The following is a 25,370-nucleotide window of genomic DNA, read 5'->3' on the forward strand; positions in this document are numbered from 1 at the left end:
CTCCACTATGACATCGGTCCTTAGGGGTTTGGTGTGGAGATGCTGCTCCACCTTGACATCTGTCCTTAGGGGTTTGGTGTGGAGATGCTGCTCCACCTTGACATCTGTCCTTAGGGGTTTAGTATGGAGATGCTGCTCCACCTTGACATCGGTCCTTAGGGGTTTGGTGTGGAGATGCTGCTCCACCTTGACATCTGTCCTTAGGGGTTTGGTGTGGAGATGCTGCTCCACCTTGACATCGGTCCTTAGGAGTTTGGTGTGGAGATGCTGCTCCACCTTGACATCGGTCCTTAGGGGTTTGGTGTGGAGAAGCTGCTCCACCTTGACATCGGTCCTTACGAGTTTGGTGTGGAGATGCTGCTCCACCTTGATATCTGTCCTTAGGGGTTTGGTGTAGAGATGCTGCTCCACCTTGACATCGGTCCTTAGGGGTTTAGTGTGGAGATGCTGCTCCACCTTGACATCGGTCCTTAGGGGTTTGGTGTGGAGATGCTGCTCCACCTTGACATCGGTCCTTAGGAGTTTGGTGTGGAGATGCTGCTCCACCTTGACATCGGTCCTTAGGGGTTTGGTGTGGAGATGCTGCTCCACCTTGACATCTGTCCTTAGGGGTTTGGTGTGGAGATGCTGCTCCACCTTGACATCTGTCCTTAGGGGTTTGGTGTGGAGATGCTGCTCCACCTGGACATCTGTCTTTAGGGGTTTGGTGTGGAGATGCTGCTCCACCTTGACCTCTGTCCTTAGGGGTTTGGTGTGGAGATGCTGCTCCACTATGACATCGGTCCTTAGGGGTTTGGTATGGAGATGCTGCTCCACCTTGACATCTGTCCTTAGGGGTTTGGTATGGAGATGCTGCTCCACTATGACATCGGTCCTTAGGGGTTTGGTATGGAGATGCTGCTCCACCTTGACATCTGTCCTTAGGGGTTTGGTATGGAGATGCTGCTCCACCTTGACATCTGTCCTTAGGAGTTTGGTGTGGAGATGCTGCTCCACTATGACATCGGTCCTTAGGGGTTTGGTGTGGAGATGCTGCTCCACTATGACATCGGTCCTTAGGGGTTTGGTGTGGAGATGCTGCTCCACCTTGACATCTGTCCTTAGGGGTTTGGTATGGAGATGCTGCTCCACCTTGACATCGGTCCTTAGGGGTTTGGTGTGGAGATGCTGCTCCACCTTGACATCGGTCCTTAGGGGTTTGGTGTGGAGATGCTGCTCCACCTTGACATCGGTCCTTAGGGGTTTGGTGTGGAGATGCTGCTCCACCTTGACATCGGTCCTTAGGAGTTTGGTGTGGAGATGCTGCTCCACCTTGACATCGGTCCTTAGGGGTTTGGTGTGGAGATGCTGCTCCACCTTGACATCTGTCCTTAGGGGTTTGGTGTGGAGATGCTGCTCCACCTTGACATCTGTCCTTAGGGGTTTGGTGTGGAGATGCTGCTCCACCTGGACATCTGTCTTTAGGGGTTTGGTGTGGAGATGCTGCTCCACCTTGACATCTGTCCTTAGGGGTTTGGTGTGGAGATGCTGCTCCACTATGACATCGGTCCTTAGGGGTTTGGTATGGAGATGCTGCTCCACCTTGACATCTGTCCTTAGGGGTTTGGTATGGAGATGCTGCTCCACCTTGACATCTGTCCTTAGGAGTTTGGTGTGGAGATGCTGCTCCACTATGACATCGGTCCTTAGGGGTTTGGTGTGGAGATGCTGCTCCACTATGACATCGGTCTTTAGGGGTTTGGTGTGGAGATGCTGCTCCACCTTGACATCTGTCCTTAGGGGTTTGGTGTGGAGATGCTGCTCCACCTTGACATCTGTCCTTAGGGGTTTGGTATGGAGATGCCGCTCCACCTTGACATCGGTCCTTAGGGGTTTGGTGTGGAGATGCCGCTCCACCTTGACATCGGTCCTTAGGGGTTTGGTGTGGAGATGCTGCTCCACCTTGACAACTGTCCTTAGGGGTTTGGTGTGGAGATGCTGCTCCACCTTGACATCGGTCCTTAGGAGTTTGGTGTGGAGATGCTGCTCCACCTTGACATCGGTCCTTAGGGGTTTGGTGTGGAGAAGCTGCTCCACCTTGACATCGGTCCTTACGAGTTTGGTGTGGAGATGCTGCTCCACCTTGACATCTGTCCTTAGGGGTTTGGTGTAGAGATGCTGCTCCACCTTGACATCGGTCCTTAGGGGTTTGGTGTGGTGATGCTGCTCCACCTTGACATCTGGCCTTAGGGGTTTGGTGTGGAGATGCTGCTCCACCTTGACATCGGTCCTTAGGGGTTTGGTGTGGAGATGCTGCTCCACCTTGACATCTGTCCTTAGGGGTTTGGTGTGGACATGCTGCTCCACCTTGACATCGGTCCTTAGGGGTTTGGTGTGGAGATGCTGCTCCACCTTGACATCTGTCCTTAGGGGTTTGGTGTGGAGATGCTGCTCCACCTTGACATCTGTCCTTAGGGGTTTGGTGTGGAGATGCTGCTCCACCTTGACATCTGTCCTTAGGGGTTTGGTGTGGAGATGCTGCTCCACCTTGACATCGGTCCTTAGGGGTTTGGTATGGAGATGCTGCTTCACCTTGACATCTGTCCTTAGGGGTTTGGTATGGAGATGCTGCTCCACCTTGACATCGGTCCTTAGGGGTTTGGTGTGGAGATGCTGCTCCACCTTGACATCTGTTCTTAGGGGTTTGGTGTGGAGATGCTGCTCCACCTTGACATCTGTCCTTAGGGGTTTGGTGTGGAGATGCTGCTCCGCCTTGACATCGGTCCTTAGGGGTTTGGACGAAGGTGTCTTCTGTACCGGGGAATGTTAAGATCCTCAACACTCGTTCTGAACATTACTATGTAACGCTTGCTGCCAGCAATCGCTTTTTCCTGGAAGAAGCTAGCTAGCTAACAAGGAGTGTCTAGTTGGCAGAAGAGAAGAAGGGACAAAGAAGGGACAAAGTGGGACAATATAAGGACAGAAGAAAAGGGAAAGGGGATATTAAGGTGAAGCAGTCCTCTAAAGACACAAAAGACAATAATACAAGAAACAACACTTCTATTGCCTCTCCCTCTACGATACGCACTTCCGGGTTGGAGCGAGTAGTTGCATTCCGCTTTGCTCCACAGGTAGTATTACATTTCATTTCATTACAGTACAACAGTTTGATTTGTTTGATCTTAGCTGGCTACATAGCCGTCTTTGTATCCAAGATAATTGTGTAGTCTAGAGTAATTGTCGAGGTTACCTAGCCAGTTAGAGGTTACCAAGCCAGCTACACTTTCAAACAAAGTCAACAACGCAGCCACTGCTAGCTAGCCTATTTCACCAGCCAGCAGTACTATATCATTTTAGTCAATAAGATTTTTTGCAACGTAAGCTTAACTTTCTGAACATTCGAGACGTGTAGTCCACTTGTCATTCCAATCTCCTTTGCATTAGCGTAGCCTCTTCTGTAGCCTGTCAACTATGTGTCTGTCTATCCCTGTTCTCTCCTCTCTGCACAGACCATACAAACGCTTCACACCGCGTGGCCGCTGCTACTCTAACCTGGTGGTCCCAGCGCGCACGACCCACGTGGAGTTCCAGGTCTCAGGCAGCCTCTGGAACTGCCGATCTGCGGCCAACAAGGCAGAGTTCATCTCAGCCTATGCTTCCCTCCAGTCCCTCGACTTCTTGGCACTGACGGAAACATGGATTACCACTGATAACACTGCTACTCCTACTGCTCTCTCCTCGTCTGCCCACGTGTTCTCGCACACCCCGAGAGCTTCTGGTCAGCGGGGTGGTGGCACTGGGATCCTCATCTCTCCCAAGTGGACATTCTCTCTTTCTCCCCTGACCCATCTGTCTATCGCCTCCTTTGAATTCCATGCTGTCACAGTTACCAGCCCTTTCAAGCTTAACATCCTTATCATTTATCGCCCTCCAGGTTCCCTTGGAGAGTTCATCAATGAGCTTGACGCCCTGATAAGTTCCTTTCCTGAGGATGGCTCACCTCTCACAGTTCTGGGTGACTTTAACCTCCCCACGTCTACCTTTGACTCATTCCTCTCTGCCTCCTTCTTTCCACTCCTCTCCTCTTTTGACCTCACCCTCTCACCTTCCCCCCCTACTCACAAGGCAGGCAATACGCTTGACCTCATCTTTACTAGATGCTGTTCTTCCACTAATCTCATTGCAACTCCCCTCCAAGTCTCCGACCACTACCTTGTATCCTTTTCCCTCTCGCTCTCATCTAACACTTCCCACACTGCCCCTACTCGGATGGTATCGCGCCGTCCCAACCTTCGCTCTCTCTCCCCCGCTACTCTCTCCTCTTCCATCCTATCATCTCTTCCCTCTGCTCAAACCTTCTCCAACCTATCTCCTGATTCTGCCTCCTCAACCCTCCTCTCCTCCCTTTCTGCATCCTTTGACTCTCTATGTCCCCTATCCTCCAGGCCGGCTCGGTCCTCCCCTCCTGCTCCGTGGCTCGACGACTCATTGCGAGCTCACAGAACAGGGCTCCGGGCAGCCGAGCGGAAATGGAGGAAAACTCGCCTCCCTGCGGACCTGGCATCCTTTCACTCCCTCCTCTCTACATTCTCCTCTTCTGTCTCTGCTGCTAAAGCCAATTTCTACCACTCTAAATTCCAAGCATCTGCCTCTAACCCTAGGAAGCTCTTTGCCACCTTCTCCTCCCTCCTGAATCCTCCTCCCCCTCCTCCCCCCTCCTCCCTCTCTGCTGATGACTTCGTCAACCATTTTGAAAAGAAGGTCGACGACATCCGATCCTCGTTTGCTAAGTCAAACGACACCGCTGGTTCTGCTCACACTGCCCTACCCTGTGCTTTGACCTCTTTCTCCCCTCTCTCTCCAGATGAAATCTCGCGTCTTGTGACGGCCGGCCGCCCAACAACCTGCCCGCTTGACCCTATCCCCTCCTCTCTTCTCCAGACCATTTCCGGAGACCTTCTCCCTTACCTCACCTCGCTCATCAACTCATCCTTGACCGCTGGCTACGTCCCTTCCGTCTTCAAGAGAGCGAGAGTTGCACCCCTTCTGAAAAAACCTACACTCGATCCCTCCGATGTCAACAACTACAGACCAGTATCCCTTCTTTCTTTTCTCTCCAAAACTCTTGAACGTGCCGTCCTTGGCCAGCTCTCCTGCTATCTCTCTCAGAATGACCTTCTTGATCCAAATCAGTCAGGTTTCAAGACTAGTCATTCAACTGAGACTGCTCTTCTCTGTGTCACGGAGGCGCTCCGCACTGCTAAAGCTAACTCTCTCTCCTCTGCTCTCATCCTTCTAGACCTATCGGCTGCCTTTGATACTGTGAACCATCAGATCCTCCTCTCCACCCTCTCCGAGCTGGGCATCTCCGGCGCGGCCCACGCTTGGATTGCGTCCTACCTGACAGGTCGCTCCTACCAGGTGGCGTGGCGAGAATCTGTCTCCGCACCACGTGCTCTCACCACTGGTGTCCCCCAGGGCTCTGTTCTAGGCCCTCTCCTATTCTCGCTATACACCAAGTCACTTGGCTCTGTCATATCCTCACATGGTCTCTCCTATCATTGCTATGCAGACGACACACAATTAATCTTCTCCTTTCCCCCCTCTGATAACCAGGTGGTGAATCGCATCTCTGCATGTCTGGCAGACATATCAGTGTGGATGACGGATCACCACCTCAAGCTGAACCTCGGCAAGACGGAGCTGCTCTTCCTCCCGGGGAAGGACTGCCCGTTCCATGATCTCGCCATCACGGTTGACAACTCCATTGTGTCCTCCTCCCAGAGTGCTAAGAACCTTGGCGTGATCCTGGACAACACCCTGTCGTTCTCAACTAACATCAAGGCGGTGACCCGTTCCTGTAGGTTCATGCTCTACAACATTCGCAGAGTACGACCCTGCCTCACGCAGGAAGCGGCGCAGGTCCTAATCCAGGCACTTGTCATCTCCCGTCTGGATTACTGCAACTCGCTGTTGGCTGGGCTCCCTGCCTGTGCCATTAAACCCCTACAACTCATCCAGAACGCCGCAGCCCGTCTGGTGTTCAACTTTCCCAAGTTCTCTCACGTCACCCCGCTCCTCCGCTCTCTCCACTGGCTTCCAGTTGAAGCTCGCATCCGCTACAAGACCATGGTGCTTGCCTACGGAGCTGTGAGGGGAACGGCACCTCCGTACCTTCAGGCTCTGATCAGGCCCTACACCCAAACAAGGGCACTGCGTTCATCCACCTCTGGCCTGCTCGCCTCCCTACCTCTGAGGAAGTACAGTTCCCGCTCAGCCCAGTCAAAACTGTTCGCTGCTCTGGCACCCCAATGGTGGAACAAACTCCCTCACGACGCCAGGTCAGCGGAGTCAATCACCACCTTCCGGAGACACCTGAAACCCCACCTCTTTAAGGAATACCTAGGATAGGATAAAGTAATCCTTCTAACCCCCCCCCCCCCCCCCCCCTTAAAAGAGTTAGATGCACTATTGTAAAGTGGTTGTTCCACTGGATATCATAAGGTGAATGCACCAATTTGTAAGTCGCTCTGGATAAGAGCGTCTGCTAAATGACTTAAATGTAAATGTAAATGTAAATGGTGTGGAGATGCTGCTCCACCTTGACATCTGTCCTTAGGGGTTTGGTGTGGAGATGCTGCTCCACCTTGACATCGGTCCTTAGGAGTTTGGTGTGGAGAAGCTGCTCCACCTTGACATCGGTCCTTACGAGTTTGGTGTGGAGATGCTGCTCCACCTTGACATCTGTCCTTAGGGGTTTGGTGTGGTGATGTCATACCTCGACAGTAGTAAATCAGAAGATCATATGAGTATAATCCATTATGAAGAACTTCTCCATTACATAATAGTACTAAATGTTTTTACTGTAGTAAAATGACTGACTTCTTCTGGAAAACATGCAGGCTGACTGTCACGGGATCCTGAATACAGAACAACGATAACCCACACTATTTGTCCTGTAATGCAACTGATCAGGACATCATGCCAGTGTATATACAACATGAATGAGTCCAGGCCAGGGGAAAGCTGTGTAAACTGTGAGTGGATGGGACACCGGACAGCACTGGATGGAAGGAGCAGTCTGATTGCTTAACATGTGTAGTTGGAAGAAAGCCGTACTTGTTAAGCACATTAGTCCCCCAGGGGGGGGGTGCCCAGAGCCCCCACCAGTCTCTTTCTGCCTTTAGAGGGCTGGCTGTGTGGGGGAGGCTGTGTGGGCATCCCCATACACACACACAGGAACCTGCTCTGTTCTGCTGGGACGGGAAATGCTGCAGCCTGCAGAATGGAGAAGAAGAGAGGGAACAATGAGTGGTGTTGAAGAGGTGCAGAGAGGGCCTGGAGGAGAGTGGGCAGTAGATCCCTGTCCTGACGGCCTCCTAGAGGGACAGAGCCTGGGAGAGAAGCTGGCTCATCACAACCTTTCAGACATTTTTAGCCTTCATGCAGGTAAAAGACACAGGCCTTCCTCCTACACTCACATTCCACTGTATTCCACCATCCTCACAGTTCTGACAGCTGGGGACAGACTTCCTGACACTTCCTGACAGACAGACAGCTGGGATAAAGGAGCATTGACATTCTGGAGGTGTGAGGAGGACGTAGAGGAAGACCTGACAGCTTGGGATAGAAACATAGCTTCACACCGATTGCCTGAGTGGGTTTTCCTCCACCATGACATCAAACACAACAGTAGACAACCAAGACCTAAACAGAGACTTATTTTTCACAGCCAAATACAACAGAGCATCTGGACCATAGAAATATAATCTGGACCTTTGGTTGTAGGGGCAGCAGGAACAGACTGTAGTCACGTCAGAGCAGCAGGAACAGACTGTAGTCACATCAGAGCAGCAGGAACAGACTGTAGTCACGTCAGAGCAGCAGGAACAGACTGTAGTCACGTCAGAGCAGCAGGAACAGACTGTAGTCACGTCAGAGCAGCAGGAACAGACTGTAGTCACATCAGAGCAGCAGGAACAGACTGTAGTCACATCAGAGCAGCAGGAACAGACTGTAGTCACGTCAGAGCGGCAGGAACAGACTGTAGTCACGTCAGAGCAGCAGGAACAGACTGTAGTCACGTCAGAGCAGCAGGAACAGACTGTAGTCACATCAGAGCAGCAGGAACAGACTGTAGTCACATCAGAGCAGCAGGAACAGACTGTAGGCACATCAGAGCAGCAGGAACAGACTGTAGTCACGTCAGAGCAGCAGGAACAGACTGTAGTCACATCAGAGGAATCAGAGCAGCAGGAACAGACTGTAGTCACATCAGAGCAGCAGGAACAGACTGTAGTCACATCAGAGGGATCAGAGCAGCAGGAACAGACTGTAGTCACATCAGAGCAGCAGGAACAGACTGTAGTCTCATCAGAGGAATCAGAGCAGCAGGAACAGACTGTAGTCACATCAGAGGAATCAGAGCAGCAGGAACAGACTGTAGTCACGTCAGAAGAATCAGAGCAGCAGGAGCAGACTGTAGTCACATCAGAGGAATCAGAGCAGCAGGAACAGACTGTAGTCACATCAGAGCAGCAGGAACAGACTGTAGTCACATCAGAGGAATCAGAGCAGCAGGAACAGACTGTAGTCACATCAGAGCAGCAGGAACAGACTGTAGTCACATCAGAGGAATCAGAGCAGCAGGAAAAGACTGTAGTCACATCAGAGCAGCAGGAACAGACTGTAGTCACATCAGAGCAGCAGGAACAGACTGTAGTCACATCAGAGGAATCGGGGCAGCAGGAACAGACTGTAGTCACATCAGAGGAATCAGAGCAGCAGGAACAGACTGTAGTCACATCAGAGGAATCAGAGCAGCAGGAACAGACTGTAGTCACATCAGAGGAATCAGAGCAGCAGGAACAGACTGTAGTCACGTCAGAGCAGCAGGAACAGACTGTAGTCACGTCAGAGCAGCAGGAACAGACTGTAGTCACATCAGAGGAATCAGAGCAGCAGGAACAGACTCTAGTCACGTCAGAGCAGCAGGAACAGACTGTAGTCACGTCAGAGCAGCAGGAACAGACTGTAGTCACATCAGAGGAATCAGAGCAGCAGGAACAGACTGTAGTCACATCAGAGGAATCAGAGCAGCAGGAACAGACTGTAGTCACATCAGAGCAGCAGGAACAGACTGTAGTCACGTCAGAGCAGCAGGAACAGACTGTAGTCACATCAGAGCAGCAGGAACAGACTGTAGTCACATCAGAGCAGCAGGAACAGACTGTAGTCACGTCAGAGCAGCAGGAACAGACTGTAGTCACGTCAGAGCAGCAGGAACAGACTGTAGCCACATCAGAGCAGCAGGAACAGACTGTAGTCACATCAGAGCAGCAGGAACAGACTGTAGTCACGTCAGAGCAGCAGGAACAGACTGTAGTCACGTCAGAGCAGCAGGAACAGACTGTAGTCACATCAGAGCAGCAGGAACAGACTGTAGTCACGTCAGAGCAGCAGGAACAGACTGTAGTCACATCAGAGCAGCAGGAACAGACTGTAGTCACATCAGAGCAGCAGGAACAGACTGTAGTCACATCAGAGGAATCAGAGCAGCAGGAACAGACTGTAGTCACATCAGAGCAGAGTGGTCACTAGCTGGCACAGCCACAAAGTCATAAAATCTGATTTTAACCCTATCCACACCGCTAACCCTAATGCCTAACCCCTAACCCTAACCCCTAACCCTCACCCCTAACCCCTAACCTTACATGTTTGTTTTCCTTAATATCTATAATATAGCCAATTTGCACTTTGCAGCTGGCCAATCTAGCGGAAATCACTCAGTTCTGCCTCCAGGACAAGACTCATCCCAAAAAATGTCAACCTGAGAGTTTGATGTCCGTCATGAGGAGAGAGGAAAGAGAAGTGTTTGGTCTGGAAAGGCCAGTTGCGGCCCAGATACAGCCCAGATACGGCCCAGATACGGCCCAGTTACAGCACCTCTGGACAGACAGAGAACAATGACAGGACTACCGCAAAGCCTCGCTGTACATCATGAACGGACCGCCTGCATCTTTTTCAATGAGTTATGTCTCAATCCCCTTGTGTTGTAAGGGAGCGTAGGGGCAGGACACCCACTGAGTTCCACTAGGACCGCTCCTCTCTCTCCTCTCCATTGTGTTGGAACAGGGAGGAACAGGGAGGCCCTTGTAGAATGCTCAGATCACTGGAATATTCAGCTCTCTGAAGAACAAGGCAGGCCTCACAGTCAGCAGAGATATTATAGACTGTATGAATATAACAGTCCTCTCAGACAGACTTCATAGACTGTATGAATATAACAGGCCTCACAGTCAGCAGAGATATTATAGACTGTATGAATATAACAGTCCCCTTCAGACAGACTTCATAGACTGTATGAATATAACAGGCCTCACAGTCAGCAGAGATATTATAGACTGTATGAATATAACAGTCCCCTTCAGAGAGACTTCATAGACTGTATGAATATAACAGTCTTCAGACAGACTTCATAGACTGTATGAATATAACAGTCCCCTTCAGACAGACTTCATAGACTGTATGAATTTAACAGTCCTCTCAGACAGACTTCATAGACTAGGACCCAGAGAATAGTAACAGAACAGCAGGTTAACTAGGATCAGAGAATAGTAGCTGAACAGCAGGTTAACTAGGATCAGAGAATAGTAGCTGAACAGCAGGTTAACTAGGATCCAGAGAATAGTAACTGAACAGCAGGTTAACTAGGATCCAGAGAATAGTAACAGAACAGCAGGTTAACTAGGATCCAGAGAATAGTAACTGAACAGCAGGTTAACTAGGATCAGAGAATAGTAGCTGAACAGCAGGTTAACTAGGATCAGAGAATAGTAGCTGAACAGCAGGTTAACTAGGATCAGAGAATAGTAACTGAACAGTAGGTTAACTAGGATCAGAGAATAGTAACTGAACAGCAGGTTAACTAGGACCCAGAGAATAGTAACTGAACAGCAGGTTAACTAGGATCCAGAGAATAGTAACTGAACAGCAGGTTAACTAGGATCAGAGAATAGTAACTGAACAGCAGGTTAACTAGGATCAGAGAATAGTAACAGAACAGCAGGTTAACTAGGATCAGAGAATAGTAGCTGAACAGCAGGTTAACTAGGATCAGAGAATAGTAGCTGAACAGCAGGTTAACTAGGACCCAGAGAATAGTAACTGAACAGCAGGTTAACTAGGATCAGAGAATAGTAACTGAACAGCAGGTTAACTAGGATCAGAGAATAGTAACTGAACAGTAGGTTAACTAGGATCAGAGAATAGTAACTGAACAGTAGGTTAACTAGGATCAGAGAATAGTAACTGAACAGTAGGTTAACTAGGACCCCATCCAGGCTACTTATATTTTTACATTTGAGTCATTTAGCAGACATTCTTATGCAGAGTAACTTACATGAGCAATTATGGTTAAGTGCCTTGCTTAAGGGCACATTGGCAGATTTTTTTATCAAGTCTGTTGGGGGATTCAAACCAGCAACCTTTTAGTTACTGGCCCCACGTTCTTAGCCACTAGGCGACCTGCCACCTCAGAAAGGCTTACTGATGCTCTGAGGATGGTTGATATATCTTGCTGATAGACAGCATAGGTCATAGGTCATAGATCATACGACAGGCTATTTAGTTTGACCTGTTGTTTAACGAAAGCGTAAGCAGTTAACAGTTAAAAAATTCAATTCATCAATTTAAAAAAAAAAAATCATAATTTGTGTGTGTTTAAAGTTAGAATCCTTAGTTGCTACATACATTTTGGGAATTGATGCTATTTCCCCGTATAACTGGTAAATGTCTAATGAGCTCAGATCAACTGTCATACCACATCAGAACCCAAAATAGAAACTGGTTTGACTCCAATGTTTGTAAACAAAGTGAATGTAAACACACGCTGTATAGCCTCATAACATGGTTCAAACTATCATTTCAATATCCTGGATGGTCAGTCCTGTATAACCTCATAACATGATTAAAACTATCATTTCAATATCCTGGATGGTGAGTCCTGTATAACCTCATAACATGGTTCAAACTATAATTTCAATATCCTAGATGTTCAGTCCTGTAAAGCCTCATAACATAATTAAAACTATAATTTCAATATCATGGATGTTCAGTCCTATATAGCCTCATAACATGACTATAACTATAATGTTGATATCATGGATGGTCAGTCCTATATAGCCTCATAACAGGATTAAAACTATAATGTTGATATCATGGATGGTCAGTCCTGTATAGCCTCATAACATAATTAAAACTATAATTTCAATATCCTGGATGTTCAGTCTAGCCTCATAACATGGTTAAAACTATCATTTCCACATCCTGGATGGTCAGTCCTTGCATCGATAGCTCTGTGAATTTGAGAGTGGTGACATTTCTCCAGGCCCATCCCTCAGCTTTTCTTTCCCAGAACAGAGGTGGCGTGAGGGGGCTTGTTATTGTTTCAATGGAGGGTTATTAATGAAATAAACCCTGCTGTGAATATGGTTTCTCAATGCTTGAAGAGTGTGTTTGTGGTTAACAACGTTTTCAACAACAAGAGCCGATCCATCAATAAGAAGAGAATAGACCACCTTCACTGTGGACCTACATTCATTACCAACCTACTGTTGCTTCAGTCAGAGAGGAAAAGACGCCAAGCAAGAGGTTCCACTCCACCCCAAAAATCTGTCCACGAAAAGAAATCCACAAAGTGAGGTATTTTTTGTACGGAAGTCAATGAGAGAGTATTGGTCAACAAATAATGTAATTGCTAATTTGCGATGTGAGGCTTATTTGATGGAATATAAGTTTTGTAATGTTTAGGTTGTTGAAGAATGCACTGATATAAGTGAATGCACGTGGCATTGATAAAACAACATAATATCGGAGTTGTGCCTGTTGTCATAGAGATAGATAGAGGACTCATCATGGATATAACCGTTTTAGCATGGACATTGAAGGATTTCATCCTTTTGAAGTAGTCTGAGTGAGTTGGGAGCAATGAGACCAATGAAGAAGAAGACATTTAACTACTTTAAAATGGAGATAGCCTCAGTGGCGCTGCCCGTGAGGTCACAGACGGCTGTAGTTCGGCACAGTGGACGCGTCATAATACCCATAAAACCCGGTAATGGTTCGTTTTTCCACCATTCATTTTAGTGTCTGGGACATCACCTCAGTTTCATTCAGTAGTACAACACATTGCATTATATCACAGTGGGAAGTTATGTCTGTGATGTTTAAAATATGTCTTAACCCCCAGAGTGAGGGGGTAGATCACTTCCAGCAGATCTCCTGTCTGAGGGTGGCGTTGATCCTGCTCTCCTGTCTGAGGGTGGCGTTGATCCTGCACTGCTGTCTGAGGGTGGCGTTGATCCTGCACTCCTGTCTGAGGGTGGCATTGATCCTGCACTGCTGTCTGAGGGTGGCGTTGATCCTGCACTCCTGTCTGAGGGTGGCGTTGATCCTGCACTGCTGGAGTGTGTCACTCAAAGTGTGTCACTTTTACTTGAGTCATTTTCTATTAAGGTATCTTTACTGTTACTCAAGTATGACAATTGGGTTCTTTTCCCACCACTGGTAGTTCTGTATTCTTCACATTAGCAGGTAATTAGCATTTCTTTTTGGGGCGGGGGGGAATTACAGGCAAAAATTTATTTTTAAGTTGCCTTGTTCGAGAGAGATTTGCGTGGTTATTAAAACGTAACGCCGGGGTGAGCCGCCACCAAACACAGACCTTATCAAAACGTAACACCGGGGTGAGCCTGCTCCAAACACAGACCTTATCAAAACGTAACACCGGGGTGAGCCTGCACCAAACACAAACCTTATCAAAACGTAACACCGGGGTGAGCCGCCACCAAACACAGACCTTATCAAAACGTAACACCGGGGTGAGCCTGCACCAAACACAGACCTTATCAAAACGTCACGACGGGGTGAGCCTGCACCAAACACAGACCTTATCAAAACGTCACGCCGGGGTGAGTCATAACGGGGTACTCAATAATGGCACAGATACAAAGATGAGCCCTCCATATATGTCTATGGCCTGTTGTTCACATGTATATCTGCCCTCTTATTGGCTAGAATGGTCCCACCTGATCTCGTGTCCTACCGCCTGCCTTCCATCTTCGAGGACATGGATTTCCATTGTTAGAGCGGTCACTCAAATATCTTGTCAATATAATAGACCATCTTTGCTTAATACACCAGGCAACATGTTGATAAATCACAGTTTCCCTCTAGTGGTGAGATGTTGGATTGTAGCCAAAGATTTTCATAACTAACCCAAGATAGACCAGAGACTTTCGTTTCCAATGGGAGCAAATGATTCATAGTGGGCGGAACAAACAAGGAGGTGGGCAGAGCCAAGCACGAGCTAGTGAGATCCTTTTGGCGGGTTCTATCATTTATTTGCATATTTGAGTTAGGGAACGCCTATTCTGTGAAGTGCGCGTGTGCAATAACTCAATTCGCCCTTGCGCTCCTAAATAACTTTCTTGAAACTTTGGGTAAAGTCTACAAAACGCAGTCCACTCTGTTTGTTACAGATTTATACTTTTGGAAAAATGAACACTGTAAGGAGATCAGGAATGTTTAATTGATGAGAACATTTTCAGAATGTCGGCCAAAATCCATCTCACTCAATCCTCTCCCACTGCCGGCCACTAGGCCTCCTATCATCACCATATTTGGTAGTGAGTGGAAAAGCCAAACGGATTCTTCATATTTATACATCCGGTGAAATATCTGTCTCATTGTTCTATCTGTGTTGTCGCCGTCAAAAACGGAAATGAAGAAATTACGCCGAGAATATAGGAACGTCATCACGTTATGTGTCCTTGTTTAGCGGTTGAGTCTAGAAAGTATACAGCTTTTGTCAAAATTTACTTTTCGTAGTAGGTTTAGAATAATTTATTACGCAGTTTAGGATAATTAACGACGCAGGTTAGGATAATTAGGTTAAGGCTAGGAAAAGAGGTAGGTTTAGCTACAATGCAAAAAATGTCAATATACTTCTAACGACAATTTGACAAACGCTGTATCCCATCTAGGCATGACCTTGTTTAGCTGGCTATCTAGCTAGTTGTCCTGTATTTTTAACCGTTTTCTAATTTTAGCAGCCCGGTTTAACCAGAATATTTGGTCTCGGAATAAAACAGTAGCACCGATGACCGACTGCGAGGGACTACAAGACGTTTCATGTAGTTTCTACTGTTGAAGAATATGGAGGTAGTGGAGAGTCCTCTTAACCTCGTAAGTTTCTGTTGATGTTGCAATATCTAGTAGGCTAATAGGCTAGCTAGCTAACAACATCCCTAGCCAGCCAACGTTAGCCCTTGATGTTATCCTCGAAACAAAGCCAGGGGGTGATTGACCTCAGTGTTTATGACACGTATCTCTGTGGCCTCCTAGATTGTTCTCATGTCCAATGCAAAGTGCCAATGTTTGTTATCTAGCCAGATATGTTGTGGTTTTGGCTGTATATCAACTTAGCTAACTGGCCAGCTAAGATTGTAGCTAGTCAACTAGCTAGGCAACGGTAGCTAGCTAAATAAGCTTCCTCCATACATGATAGCTCACCTAGTTAAAGCTTTATTCTGGAGTAGGTCAATCATGTATCTAGCTAGCTAACGTTATATATATGTAACAAGCAGTAGGCAGCTAGCTAACTAAAGAAGGTAACATATTGTGAAAGAGGAACCAGACGAGAAAAGCCAAAGATAAGCCCTTTTATCCATGCTTTAACTTTTATTAGCTAGTTAGACTCATAGCTAAGAATATAATAGTCAAGCCTTTAAATGACAGCACTTTACCAACATCAAGGTAACGCAATTTTGTTTCGTTCTGACAGGAAGTAAACATTTTCTTGCACATTATATGTACACCTATTTTCCAATTGTGCAGCCATGAAATGAGGACTGATGAGACTTCTCAGATAGGAGACCCTTCTGATAGCCTCTCTTGCCAGCACTTCTAGGGTGTAGAAGTACTTTACCGTCTTATCTGGGCAGGGCAGGATTTGTGCATTTGTAGGTAAGACGATAAGGCTAATATGAGATCGCTCTCAAAAGCATAAATCCTTAATCTCCCACCACATCTCCTCTCAGGCCCATCAGCAGTCCAGGAAGGCAGACCGTTTGTTGGCAGCTGGTAAATATGAAGAAGCTATTTCCTGCCATGGGAAAGCTGCAGGTGTGTCATCAGTCTACTGAACTTGTTTTCTTTCACCATTCTGTGAATAATGATACATCTTAGAGATCGCCACATTCTGTATTTCCTGTTTTTGGTTCTTTTTCCATGATGTAATTGGACATTGAGTTACATTTTGACTATTAATTACTGTCAGACTGAAACAACTGGCACACAACCCACTTCCTCACCTTCCCTTTACAGATGTCAGAGCTTTAACAGATTGTGATCTGTGATTAAACCCATTTGCTCAGTCGTCACCAGGAGAATAATAACTATTTCCTGCGGCGAGGTGGAGTGGCCTTCTGGGGCGCGGTGGAGTCACGTTCAGGAGTGTTTAGTGGAGGGTTTAGGGTTCAGTGTCCTCTCTGTGTGCCAGTTCAGTCTCCAGGGACATCAGGGCAAAATAAACATGCCCTAGGAGAATCTGATGTGATACAAAAGTTTTACCAGCTAACAACCCCAATGTCTGACAGACTATATAGAGACAGTTTTATCAGCTAACAGACTGTCTAACAGACTGTCTTTTACCAGCTAACAGACTGTCTACTGTCTAACAGACTGTCTTTTATCAGCTAACAGACTGTCTACTGTCTAACAGACTGTCTTTTACCAGCTAACAGACAGACTGTCTACGGGGCCGGCGTCTGACAGGCTGCGTACGGGGCCGGCGTCTGACAGGCTACGTACGGGGCCGGCGTCTGACAGGCTATATACGGGACTAAAGACTACATAGAGATGTACCAGATAGTGAGAGGTGTTGTCTGCTCTGTTTGCAACACTAATAAAGAAGCTACAAGTAGAAGCTAGCTGGGTGATCTGAATGTCATTCTGCACAGACTGTATGCTGTTATAATGCAGTCATAATATATTATGTTTAATATCAGCCTAGTATGTCATTTGTGTTGCAGAGCTGCTGAGGGAAGCCATGAAGTTAACAGAGTGTGAACAGGTGAGACTGGGTTCAGTAGGGTGTTGTGTATTGTGGGAGGGATGGAGGGAATGTCAGATTCTCAGACCTCCGTCACGTCCTGCTGGGCTGCTGTTGGTCAATATTGACCAAACGTCCGTCAATATTGACCAATATTTACTTCTGTCTTTGGTTATTTGAATAAAGCATACCATGTTGTAGTCGTAGTGAGGTGTTGAGTCATGTTGTGCCTGAGGCCTGTCTGTCTCCTCCAGGCTGGTTTGTCCATGGCGCTCCAGAGGGACAGCCACGTGAAGCAGCAGCGGCTTATTGAGGAGAAGTGGAAGAGGACCAGACAGGAGGGCAAGCCCATGGTCCTTCAGAGCCACCCCTCCACCGACCAGCCCCCCGGCCTGGTGACCAACGAGCCCCCCCGCCACCCAGAGAGGGAGTACGACACCTGGCTGTACCTCCTGAAGAACAAGGGCTCCCCCCCTCCCCCCACACCCTGCCCCGGCAGCAAGGCCCACAAGGACGACAAGACACGTCTGGAGGAGCAGCAGACCACTATCGCCAACCTGCGGCGCCACATAGATCATCTGCTGGGAGAGAACGAGAAACTGACCCTGGACAACCAGCGCCTGCGAGGGGAGAACACCCGGCTGAAGAGGGACGCAGCGGACACGGACTTACTGGAGAAATCCGAGCTGTGGGTTCTGCCCCAGTCAGAGGACAGGAAGAACATCTCCATACCTAACCTGCCCCCTCTGGAGATGCCCACTCAGGACATCTGTCTGGACGACCTGCCTGCCCTGGAGCTCCCCGAGGACATCCAGCACGAACTGCAGGCGCTGCTGGACAGAGACGCCAGCCAGCCCAGTACTAACTAACTAAAGGAAGCCTCTCTACAGAGAGACTGTCCAGACTAGACTGGAAGCTGGCTAATCTCAATAAAAGTGTTTGATTGGTTGGTGGCCTCAGGCACTAGATAGCAACCACACATGGTCACAGTGACAAGTTGTTCAAGGTCATAGTTCTGTCTGTCTCCTCAGTGTCTCTACTAGTGGGTACTACATCTCGTTCACACACACACACACACACACAAGAACAACAAACTCTTTGCAGAAATTGTGCCTTTGAAAATGTCTGAAATGAAGTGACTATCTACAGTGATCTCCCTGCTTTGATAACAGGCCTCTATCTGGAGGCCCTGACTGGTACGATACCCACCAGGGACGACCCTCTGACTCTGATACCCACCAGGGACGACCCTCTGACTCTCTGATACCCACCAGGGACGACCCTCTGATACCCACCAGGGACGACCCTCTGACTCTGATACCCACCAGGGACGACCCTCTGACTCTCTGATACCCACCAGGGACGACCCTCTGACTCTCTGATACCCACCAGGGACGACCCTCTGACTCTCTGATACCCACCAGGGACGACCCTCTGACTCTCTGATACCCACCAGGGACGACCCTCTGACTCTCTGATACCCACCAGGGACGACCCTCTGACCCTCTGATACCCACCAGGGACGACCCTCTGACTCTCTGATACCCACCGGGGACGACCCTCTGACCCTCTGATACCCACCAGGGACGACTCTCTGATACCCACCAGGGACGACCCTCTGACTCTGATACCCACCAGGGACGACCCTCTGACTCTCTGATACCCACCAGGGCCGACCCTCTGACCCTCTGATACCCACCAGGGACGACCCTCTGACCCTCTGATACCCACCAGGGACGACTCTCTGATACCCACCAGGGACGACCCTCTGACTCTGATACCCACCAGGGACGACCCTCTGACTCTCTGATACCCACCAGGGCCGACCCTCTGACTCTCTGATACCCACCAGGGACGACCCTCTGACTCTCTGATACCCACCAGGGGGCAGACAGCCGCTGCAGTGGAGCCTCTATGGAGCTGATCTACATCCATAGTGTGTGAGTGTTGTGCCCCACCAGCTGTCTGGGTGGGGACAGTAAGTAAGGTTGCAATATTCCAGGAACTTTAAATAAATTCCCTGGTTTTCCTAGAAAACGAAGGTTGAAGGTTCCTGGCATTCTGCAGCCCTAGTAGAGAATAGTATCACTGAGTGAGCCTGTAGTTTAAATCCTCTCTCCTTTCCTTCATCTGTTAATTCTCATCATTTTTACCAACAACCTGTGAAGGAGCTTGAGTTTATATTTGAATGGTGTGTTTGTCCTTCAATGCAACGTTTGTTTCTTTGGCATTTAAATGTTTCTTAATAAATGAAAACAAGTGTAGAGCCTCGTAACTTTTAATTTGCCTTCCTGGGAAGGACAACTGCTTGGGGGGGTCAGTTTAATAATTTCTGTACTAGTTGAGATCGTAGACACGTTTGTGTACGTCATTGGTCTAGAGATCCGGGTAGAGGTGTATCAGTTTGGATAATCGAGCTACCAAACTCAGCAATAACAACCGTTCCCTGCTTCACCGGGCTCTGGCTATGCAGACAACACTCCTTAGCTTGGGCCCAGATGTGTTACGCAAGACGAGGAGTTCACATGATGGCACAAACAGATCTGGAACCAGGCTACATTCTCCTCTGGCTGTCTGTAAACAGTATGAAAGTCCCTCAGCGGTGTGAACTGTTCCTCTTCGTAGTGTCTCCGTTCAGGACAAGGTGCTCTGGGAGAGGACAGTCTCCGTTCAGGACAAGGTGCTCTGGGAGAGGACAGTCTCCGTTCAGGACAAGGTGCTCTGGGAGAGGACAGTCTCCGTTCAGGACAAGGTGCTCTGGGAGAGGACAGTCTCCGTTCAGGACACGGTGCTCTGGGAGAGGACAGTCTCCGTTCAGGACACGGTGCTCTGGGAGAGGACAGTCTCCATTCAGGACACGGTGCTCTGGGAGAGGACAGTCTCCGTTCAGGACACGGTGCTCTGGGAGAGGACAGTCTCCGTTCAGGACAAGGTGTTCTGGGAGAGGACAGTCTCCGTTCAGGACAAGGTGCTCTGGGAGAGGACAGTCTCCGTTCAGGACAAGGTGCTCTGGGAGAGGACTGAATTCCCCATGTTGGGTACTACTACTTTCTACCAGGACTCATAGGGCCTTGGCCACTCTGCATGGAGAAACCTTTCCCCGTCCGTCTCTAGACCAGTGTCCGAGAGGTTAGGTACCACGTGGACTTACACTAGATAAATCTCTAGTTCAATTTGTACTGTAATCACTAAGTTGTTGATTTGTGTAACAAACGACACAAATAACATTTTCAGGTAACTTTTTTGTTTTGCTTGATTGTGTTGAAATATGCAGAATGGATGTGGAATTGATTGTGTGTCTCCGGTGTAGCAGTGTGAATCCGGGTGTGTAATATGGCGCATTTGGAAAGTATTCAGACACGTTTACACATTTTGTTACGTTACAGCCTAAAATGTATTCAATCTTTTCCCCCCCTCAATCTACAGACTACCCCAGTAAATGTTTTATTTTAGAAAATGTATAAAAAATAAACTGAAATATCCAGACCCTTTTACTTAGTACTCTGTTGAAGCACCTTTGGCAGCGATTACAGCCTCGAGTCGTCTTGGGTATGACGCTACAAGCTTGGCTCACCTGTATTTGGGGAGTTTCTCCCATTCTTCTCTGCAGATCCTCTCAAGCTCTGTCAGGTTGGATGGGGAGTGTCGTAGCACAGCTATTTTCAGGTCTCTCCAGAGATGTTCGACCAGAGCTGTTCGATGTTCAAGTCCGGGTTCTGGCTGGGCCACTCAAGGACATTCAGAGACTTGTCCCGAAGCCACTCCTGCGTTGTCTTGGCTGTGTGCTGAGGGTAATTGTCCTGTTGGAAGGTGAACCTTCGCCCCAGTCTGAGGTCCTGAGCGCTCTGGAGCAGGTTTTCATCAAGGATCTCTCTGTACTTTGCTCCATTCATCTTTCCCTCGATCCTGACTAGTCTCCCAGTCCCTGCTGAAAAACATCCACACAGCATGCTGCCACCACGCTTCACCGTAGGGATGGTTCCAGATTTCCTCCAGACGTAACGCTTGGCATTCAGGCCAGAGAATCTTGTTTCTCATGGTCTGAGTCCTTTAGGTGCCTTTTGGCAAACTCCAAGGGGGCTGTCATGTGCCTTTTACTGAGCAGTGGCTTCCGTCTGGCCACTCTACCATAAAGGCCTGCTTGGTGGAGTACTGCAGACATGGTTGTCCTTCTGGAAGGTTCTCCCATCTCCACTGAGGAACTCTGGAGCTCTGTCAGAGTGACCATCGGGTTCTTGGTCACCTCCCTGACCAAGGCCCTTCTCCCCCGATTGCTCAGTTTGGCCGGGTGGCCAACTCTAGGAAGAGTCTTGGTGGTTCCAAACTTGTTCCATTCAAGAATGATGGAGGCCACTGTGCGCTTGGGGACCTTCAATGCTGCAGACATTTTTTGGTACCCTTCTCCAGATCTGTGCCTCGACACAATCCTGTCTCGGAGCTCTACGGACAATTACTTTGACCTCATGGCTTGGTTTCTGCCAACTGTCGGCCCTTTATATAGACAGGTGTGTGCCTTTCCATATCATGTCCAATCAACCACCGGTGGACTCCAATCAAGTTGTAGAAACATCAAGGATGATCAATGGAAACAGGATGCACCTGAGTTTCATAGCAACGGGTCTGAATACTTATGTAAATACCGTATTGTTTTGTTTTTAATACATTTGCAAAAATGTCTAAACCTGTTTTCACTTTGTCCTGATGGGGTATTGAGGAAAAGGATGTGACGTAACAAAATGTGGTTAAAGTCAAGGGGTCTGAATACTTTCCGAAGGCTCTGTATCTTCTATTCAATAGACACACTAACCAGAAGTGATCTCCTAGTGCCAGCCTGATATCATTCATGATGTACGACTATATATAACGACAGCTTAGTGAGGAGATACGGTATTATTCAGAGGGAACCAAATCCACCATGTTTTTTTTACTTCATGTAATCAGGGTGCATCAGAATGATTTTGTATTTGTGATGTAAATCTCCAATCTCATGAACATGTTAACTTTGTTGTGGTGATGCATGAATGGCGGCACTAGCTGTATGTATATGATTGTTAAGATATTAAAAATGACAAGATGTGTGGAATTTATTTCATGCGGTGAGACTATGATATACACGACCAAAAGTATGTGGACACCTGCTCATCCAACATCATGGGTATGGAGTTGGTCTGCCTTTTGCTGCTATAACAGCCTTCACTCTTCTGGGAAGGCTTTCCGCTATAACAGCCTCCACTCTTCTGGGAAGGCTTTCCACTAGATGTTGGAACATTGCTGCTATAACAGCCTCCACTCTTCTGGGAAGGCTTTCCACTAGATGTTGGAACATTACTGCTATAACAGCCTCCACTCTTCTGGGAAGGCTTTCCACTAGATGTTGGAACATTGCTGCTATAACAGCCTCCACTCTTCTGGGAAGGCTTTCCACTAGATGTTGGAACATTGCTGCTATAACAGCCTCCACTCTTCTGGGAAGGCTTTCCACTAGATGTTGGAACATTGCTGCTATAACAGCCTCCACTCTTCTGGGAAGGCTTTCCACTAGATGTTGGAACATTGCTGCTATAACAGCCTCCACTCTTCTGGGAAGGCTTTCCACTAGATGTTGGAACATTGCTGCTATAACAGCCTCCACTCTTCTGGGAAGGCTTTCCACTAGATGTTGGAACATTGCTGCTATAACAGCCTCCACTCTTCTGGGAAGGCTTTCCACTAGATGTTGGAACATTGCTGCTATAACAGCCTCCACTCTTCTGGGAAGGCTTTCCACTAGATGTTGGAACATTGCTGCTATAACAGCCTCCACTCTTCTGGGAAGGCTTTCCACTAGATGTTGGAACATTGCTGCTATAACAGCCTCCACTCTTCTGGGAAGGCTTTCCACTAGATGTTGGAACATTGCTGCTATAACAGCCTCCACTCTTCTGGGAAGGCTTACCACTAGATGTTGGAACATTGCTGCTATAACAGCCTCCACTCTTCTGGGAAGGCTTTCCACTAGATGTTGGAACATTGCTGCTATAACAGCCTCCACTCTTCTGGGAAGGCTTTCCACTAGATGTTGGAACATTGCTGCTATAACAGCCTCCACTCTTCTGGGAAGGCTTTCCACTAGATGTTGGAACATTGCTGCTATAACAGCCTCCACTCTTCTGGGAAGGCTTTCCACTAGATGTTGGAACATTGCTGCTATAACAGCCTCCACTCTTCTGGGAAGGCTTTCCACTAGATGTTGGAACATTGCTGCTATAACAGCCTCCACTCTTCTGGGAAGGCTTTCCACTAGATGTTGGAACATTGCTGCTATAACAGCCTCCACTCTTCTGGGAAGGCTTTCCACTAGATGTTGGAACATTGCTGCTATAACAGCCTCCACTCTTCTGGGAAGGCTTTCCACTAGATGTTGGAACATTGCTGCTATAACAGCCTCCACTCTTCTGGGAAGGCTTTCCACTAGATGTTGGAACATTGCTGCTATAACAGCCTCCACTCTTCTGGGAAGGCTTTCCACTAGATGTTGGAACATTGCTGCTATAACAGCCTCCACTCTTCTGGGAAGGCTTTCCACTAGATGTTGGAACATTGCTGCTATAACAGCCTCCACTCTTCTGGGAAGGCTTTCCACTAGATGTTGGAACATTGCTGCTATAACAGCCTCCACTCTTCTGGGAAGGCTTTCCACTAGATGTTGGAACATTGCTGCTATAACAGCCTCCACTCTTCTGGGAAGGCTTTCCACTAGATGTTGGAACATTGCTGCTATAACAGCCTCCACTCTTCTGGGAAGGCTTTCCACTAGATGTTGGAACATTGCTGCTATAACAGCCTCCACTCTTCTGGGAAGGCTTTCCACTAGATGTTGGAACATTGCTGCTATAACAGCCTCCACTCTTCTGGGAAGGCTTTCCACTAGATGTTGGAACATTGCTGCTATAACAGCCTCCACTCTTCTGGGAAGGCTTTCCACTAGATGTTGGAACATTGCTGCTATAACAGCCTCCACTCTTCTGGGAAGGCTTTCCACTAGATGTTGGAACATTGCTGCTATAACAGCCTCCACTCTTCTGGGAAGGCTTTCCACTAGATGTTGGAACATTGCTGCTATAACAGCCTCCACTCTTCTGGGAAGGCTTTCCACTAGATGTTGGAACATTGCTGCTATAACAGCCTCCACTCTTCTGGGAAGGCTTTCCACTAGATGTTGGAACATTGCTGCTATAACAGCCTCCACTCTTCTGGGAAGGCTTTCCACTAGATGTTGGAACATTGCTGCTATAACAGCCTCCACTCTTCTGGGAAGGCTTTCCACTAGATGTTGGAACATTGCTGCTATAACAGCCTCCACTCTTCTGGGAAGGCTTTCCACTAGATGTTGGAACATTGCTGCTATAACAGCCTCCACTCTTCTGGGAAGGCTTTCCACTAGATGTTGGAACATTGCTGCTATAACAGCCTCCACTCTTCTGGGAAGGCTTTCCACTAGATGTTGGAACATTGCTGCTATAACAGCCTCCACTCTTCTGGGAAGGCTTTCCACTAGATGTTGGAACATTGCTGCTATAACAGCCTCCACTCTTCTGGGAAGGCTTTCCACTAGATGTTGGAACATTGCTGCTATAACAGCCTCCACTCTTCTGGGAAGGCTTTCCACTAGATGTTGGAACATTGCTGCTATAACAGCCTCCACTCTTCTGGGAAGGCTTTCCACTAGATGTTGGAACATTGCTGCTATAACAGCCTCCACTCTTCTGGGAAGGCTTTCCACTAGATGTTGGAACATTGCTGCTATAACAGCCTCCACTCTTCTGGGAAGGCTTTCCACTAGATGTTGGAACATTGCTGCTATAACAGCCTCCACTCTTCTGGGAAGGCTTTCCACTAGATGTTGGAACATTGCTGCTATAACAGCCTCCACTCTTCTGGGAAGGCTTTCCACTAGATGTTGGAACATTGCTGCTATAACAGCCTCCACTCTTCTGGGAAGGCTTTCCACTAGATGTTGGAACATTGCTGCTATAACAGCCTCCACTCTTCTGGGAAGGCTTTCCACTAGATGTTGGAACATTGCTGCTATAACAGCCTCCACTCTTCTGGGAAGGCTTTCCACTAGATGTTGGAACATTGCTGCTATAACAGCCTCCACTCTTCTGGGAAGGCTTTCCACTAGATGTTGGAACATTGCTGCTATAACAGCCTCCACTCTTCTGGGAAGGCTTTCCACTAGATGTTGGAACATTGCTGCTATAACAGCCTCCACTCTTCTGGGAAGGCTTTCCACTAG

General features: G+C 48.1%; 1 protein-coding gene across 2 annotated transcripts; it reads left to right on the forward strand.

Annotated features, from left to right (window-relative positions):
* The first annotated feature begins 14,764 nt into the window (after positions 1 to 14,764).
* nrbf2b (nuclear receptor binding factor 2b) lies at positions 14,765 to 22,179 on the forward strand. 2 transcript variants are annotated; one of them, XM_071394757.1, is made up of 5 exons: positions 14,765 to 14,949; positions 15,090 to 15,225; positions 16,080 to 16,164; positions 17,073 to 17,113; positions 17,347 to 22,179. In XM_071394757.1, the coding sequence occupies exons 2-5, from the start codon at positions 15,196 to 15,198 to the stop codon at positions 17,959 to 17,961; spliced, it is 771 nt and encodes a 256-aa protein (XP_071250858.1). In that variant the 5' UTR covers positions 14,765 to 14,949; positions 15,090 to 15,195; the 3' UTR covers positions 17,962 to 22,179. The 2 variants fall into 2 exon arrangements, with proteins under 2 accessions (XP_071250858.1, XP_071250857.1); XM_071394756.1 differs by having other exon boundaries at positions 14,765 to 15,225.
* The last annotated feature ends 3,191 nt before the right edge of the window (positions 22,180 to 25,370 follow it).

Source organism: Salvelinus alpinus, chromosome 3 (genome assembly GCF_045679555.1).
Source record: "Salvelinus alpinus chromosome 3, SLU_Salpinus.1, whole genome shotgun sequence".
In the NCBI taxonomy this organism is placed as follows: Eukaryota; Metazoa; Chordata; class Actinopteri; order Salmoniformes; family Salmonidae; genus Salvelinus; species Salvelinus alpinus.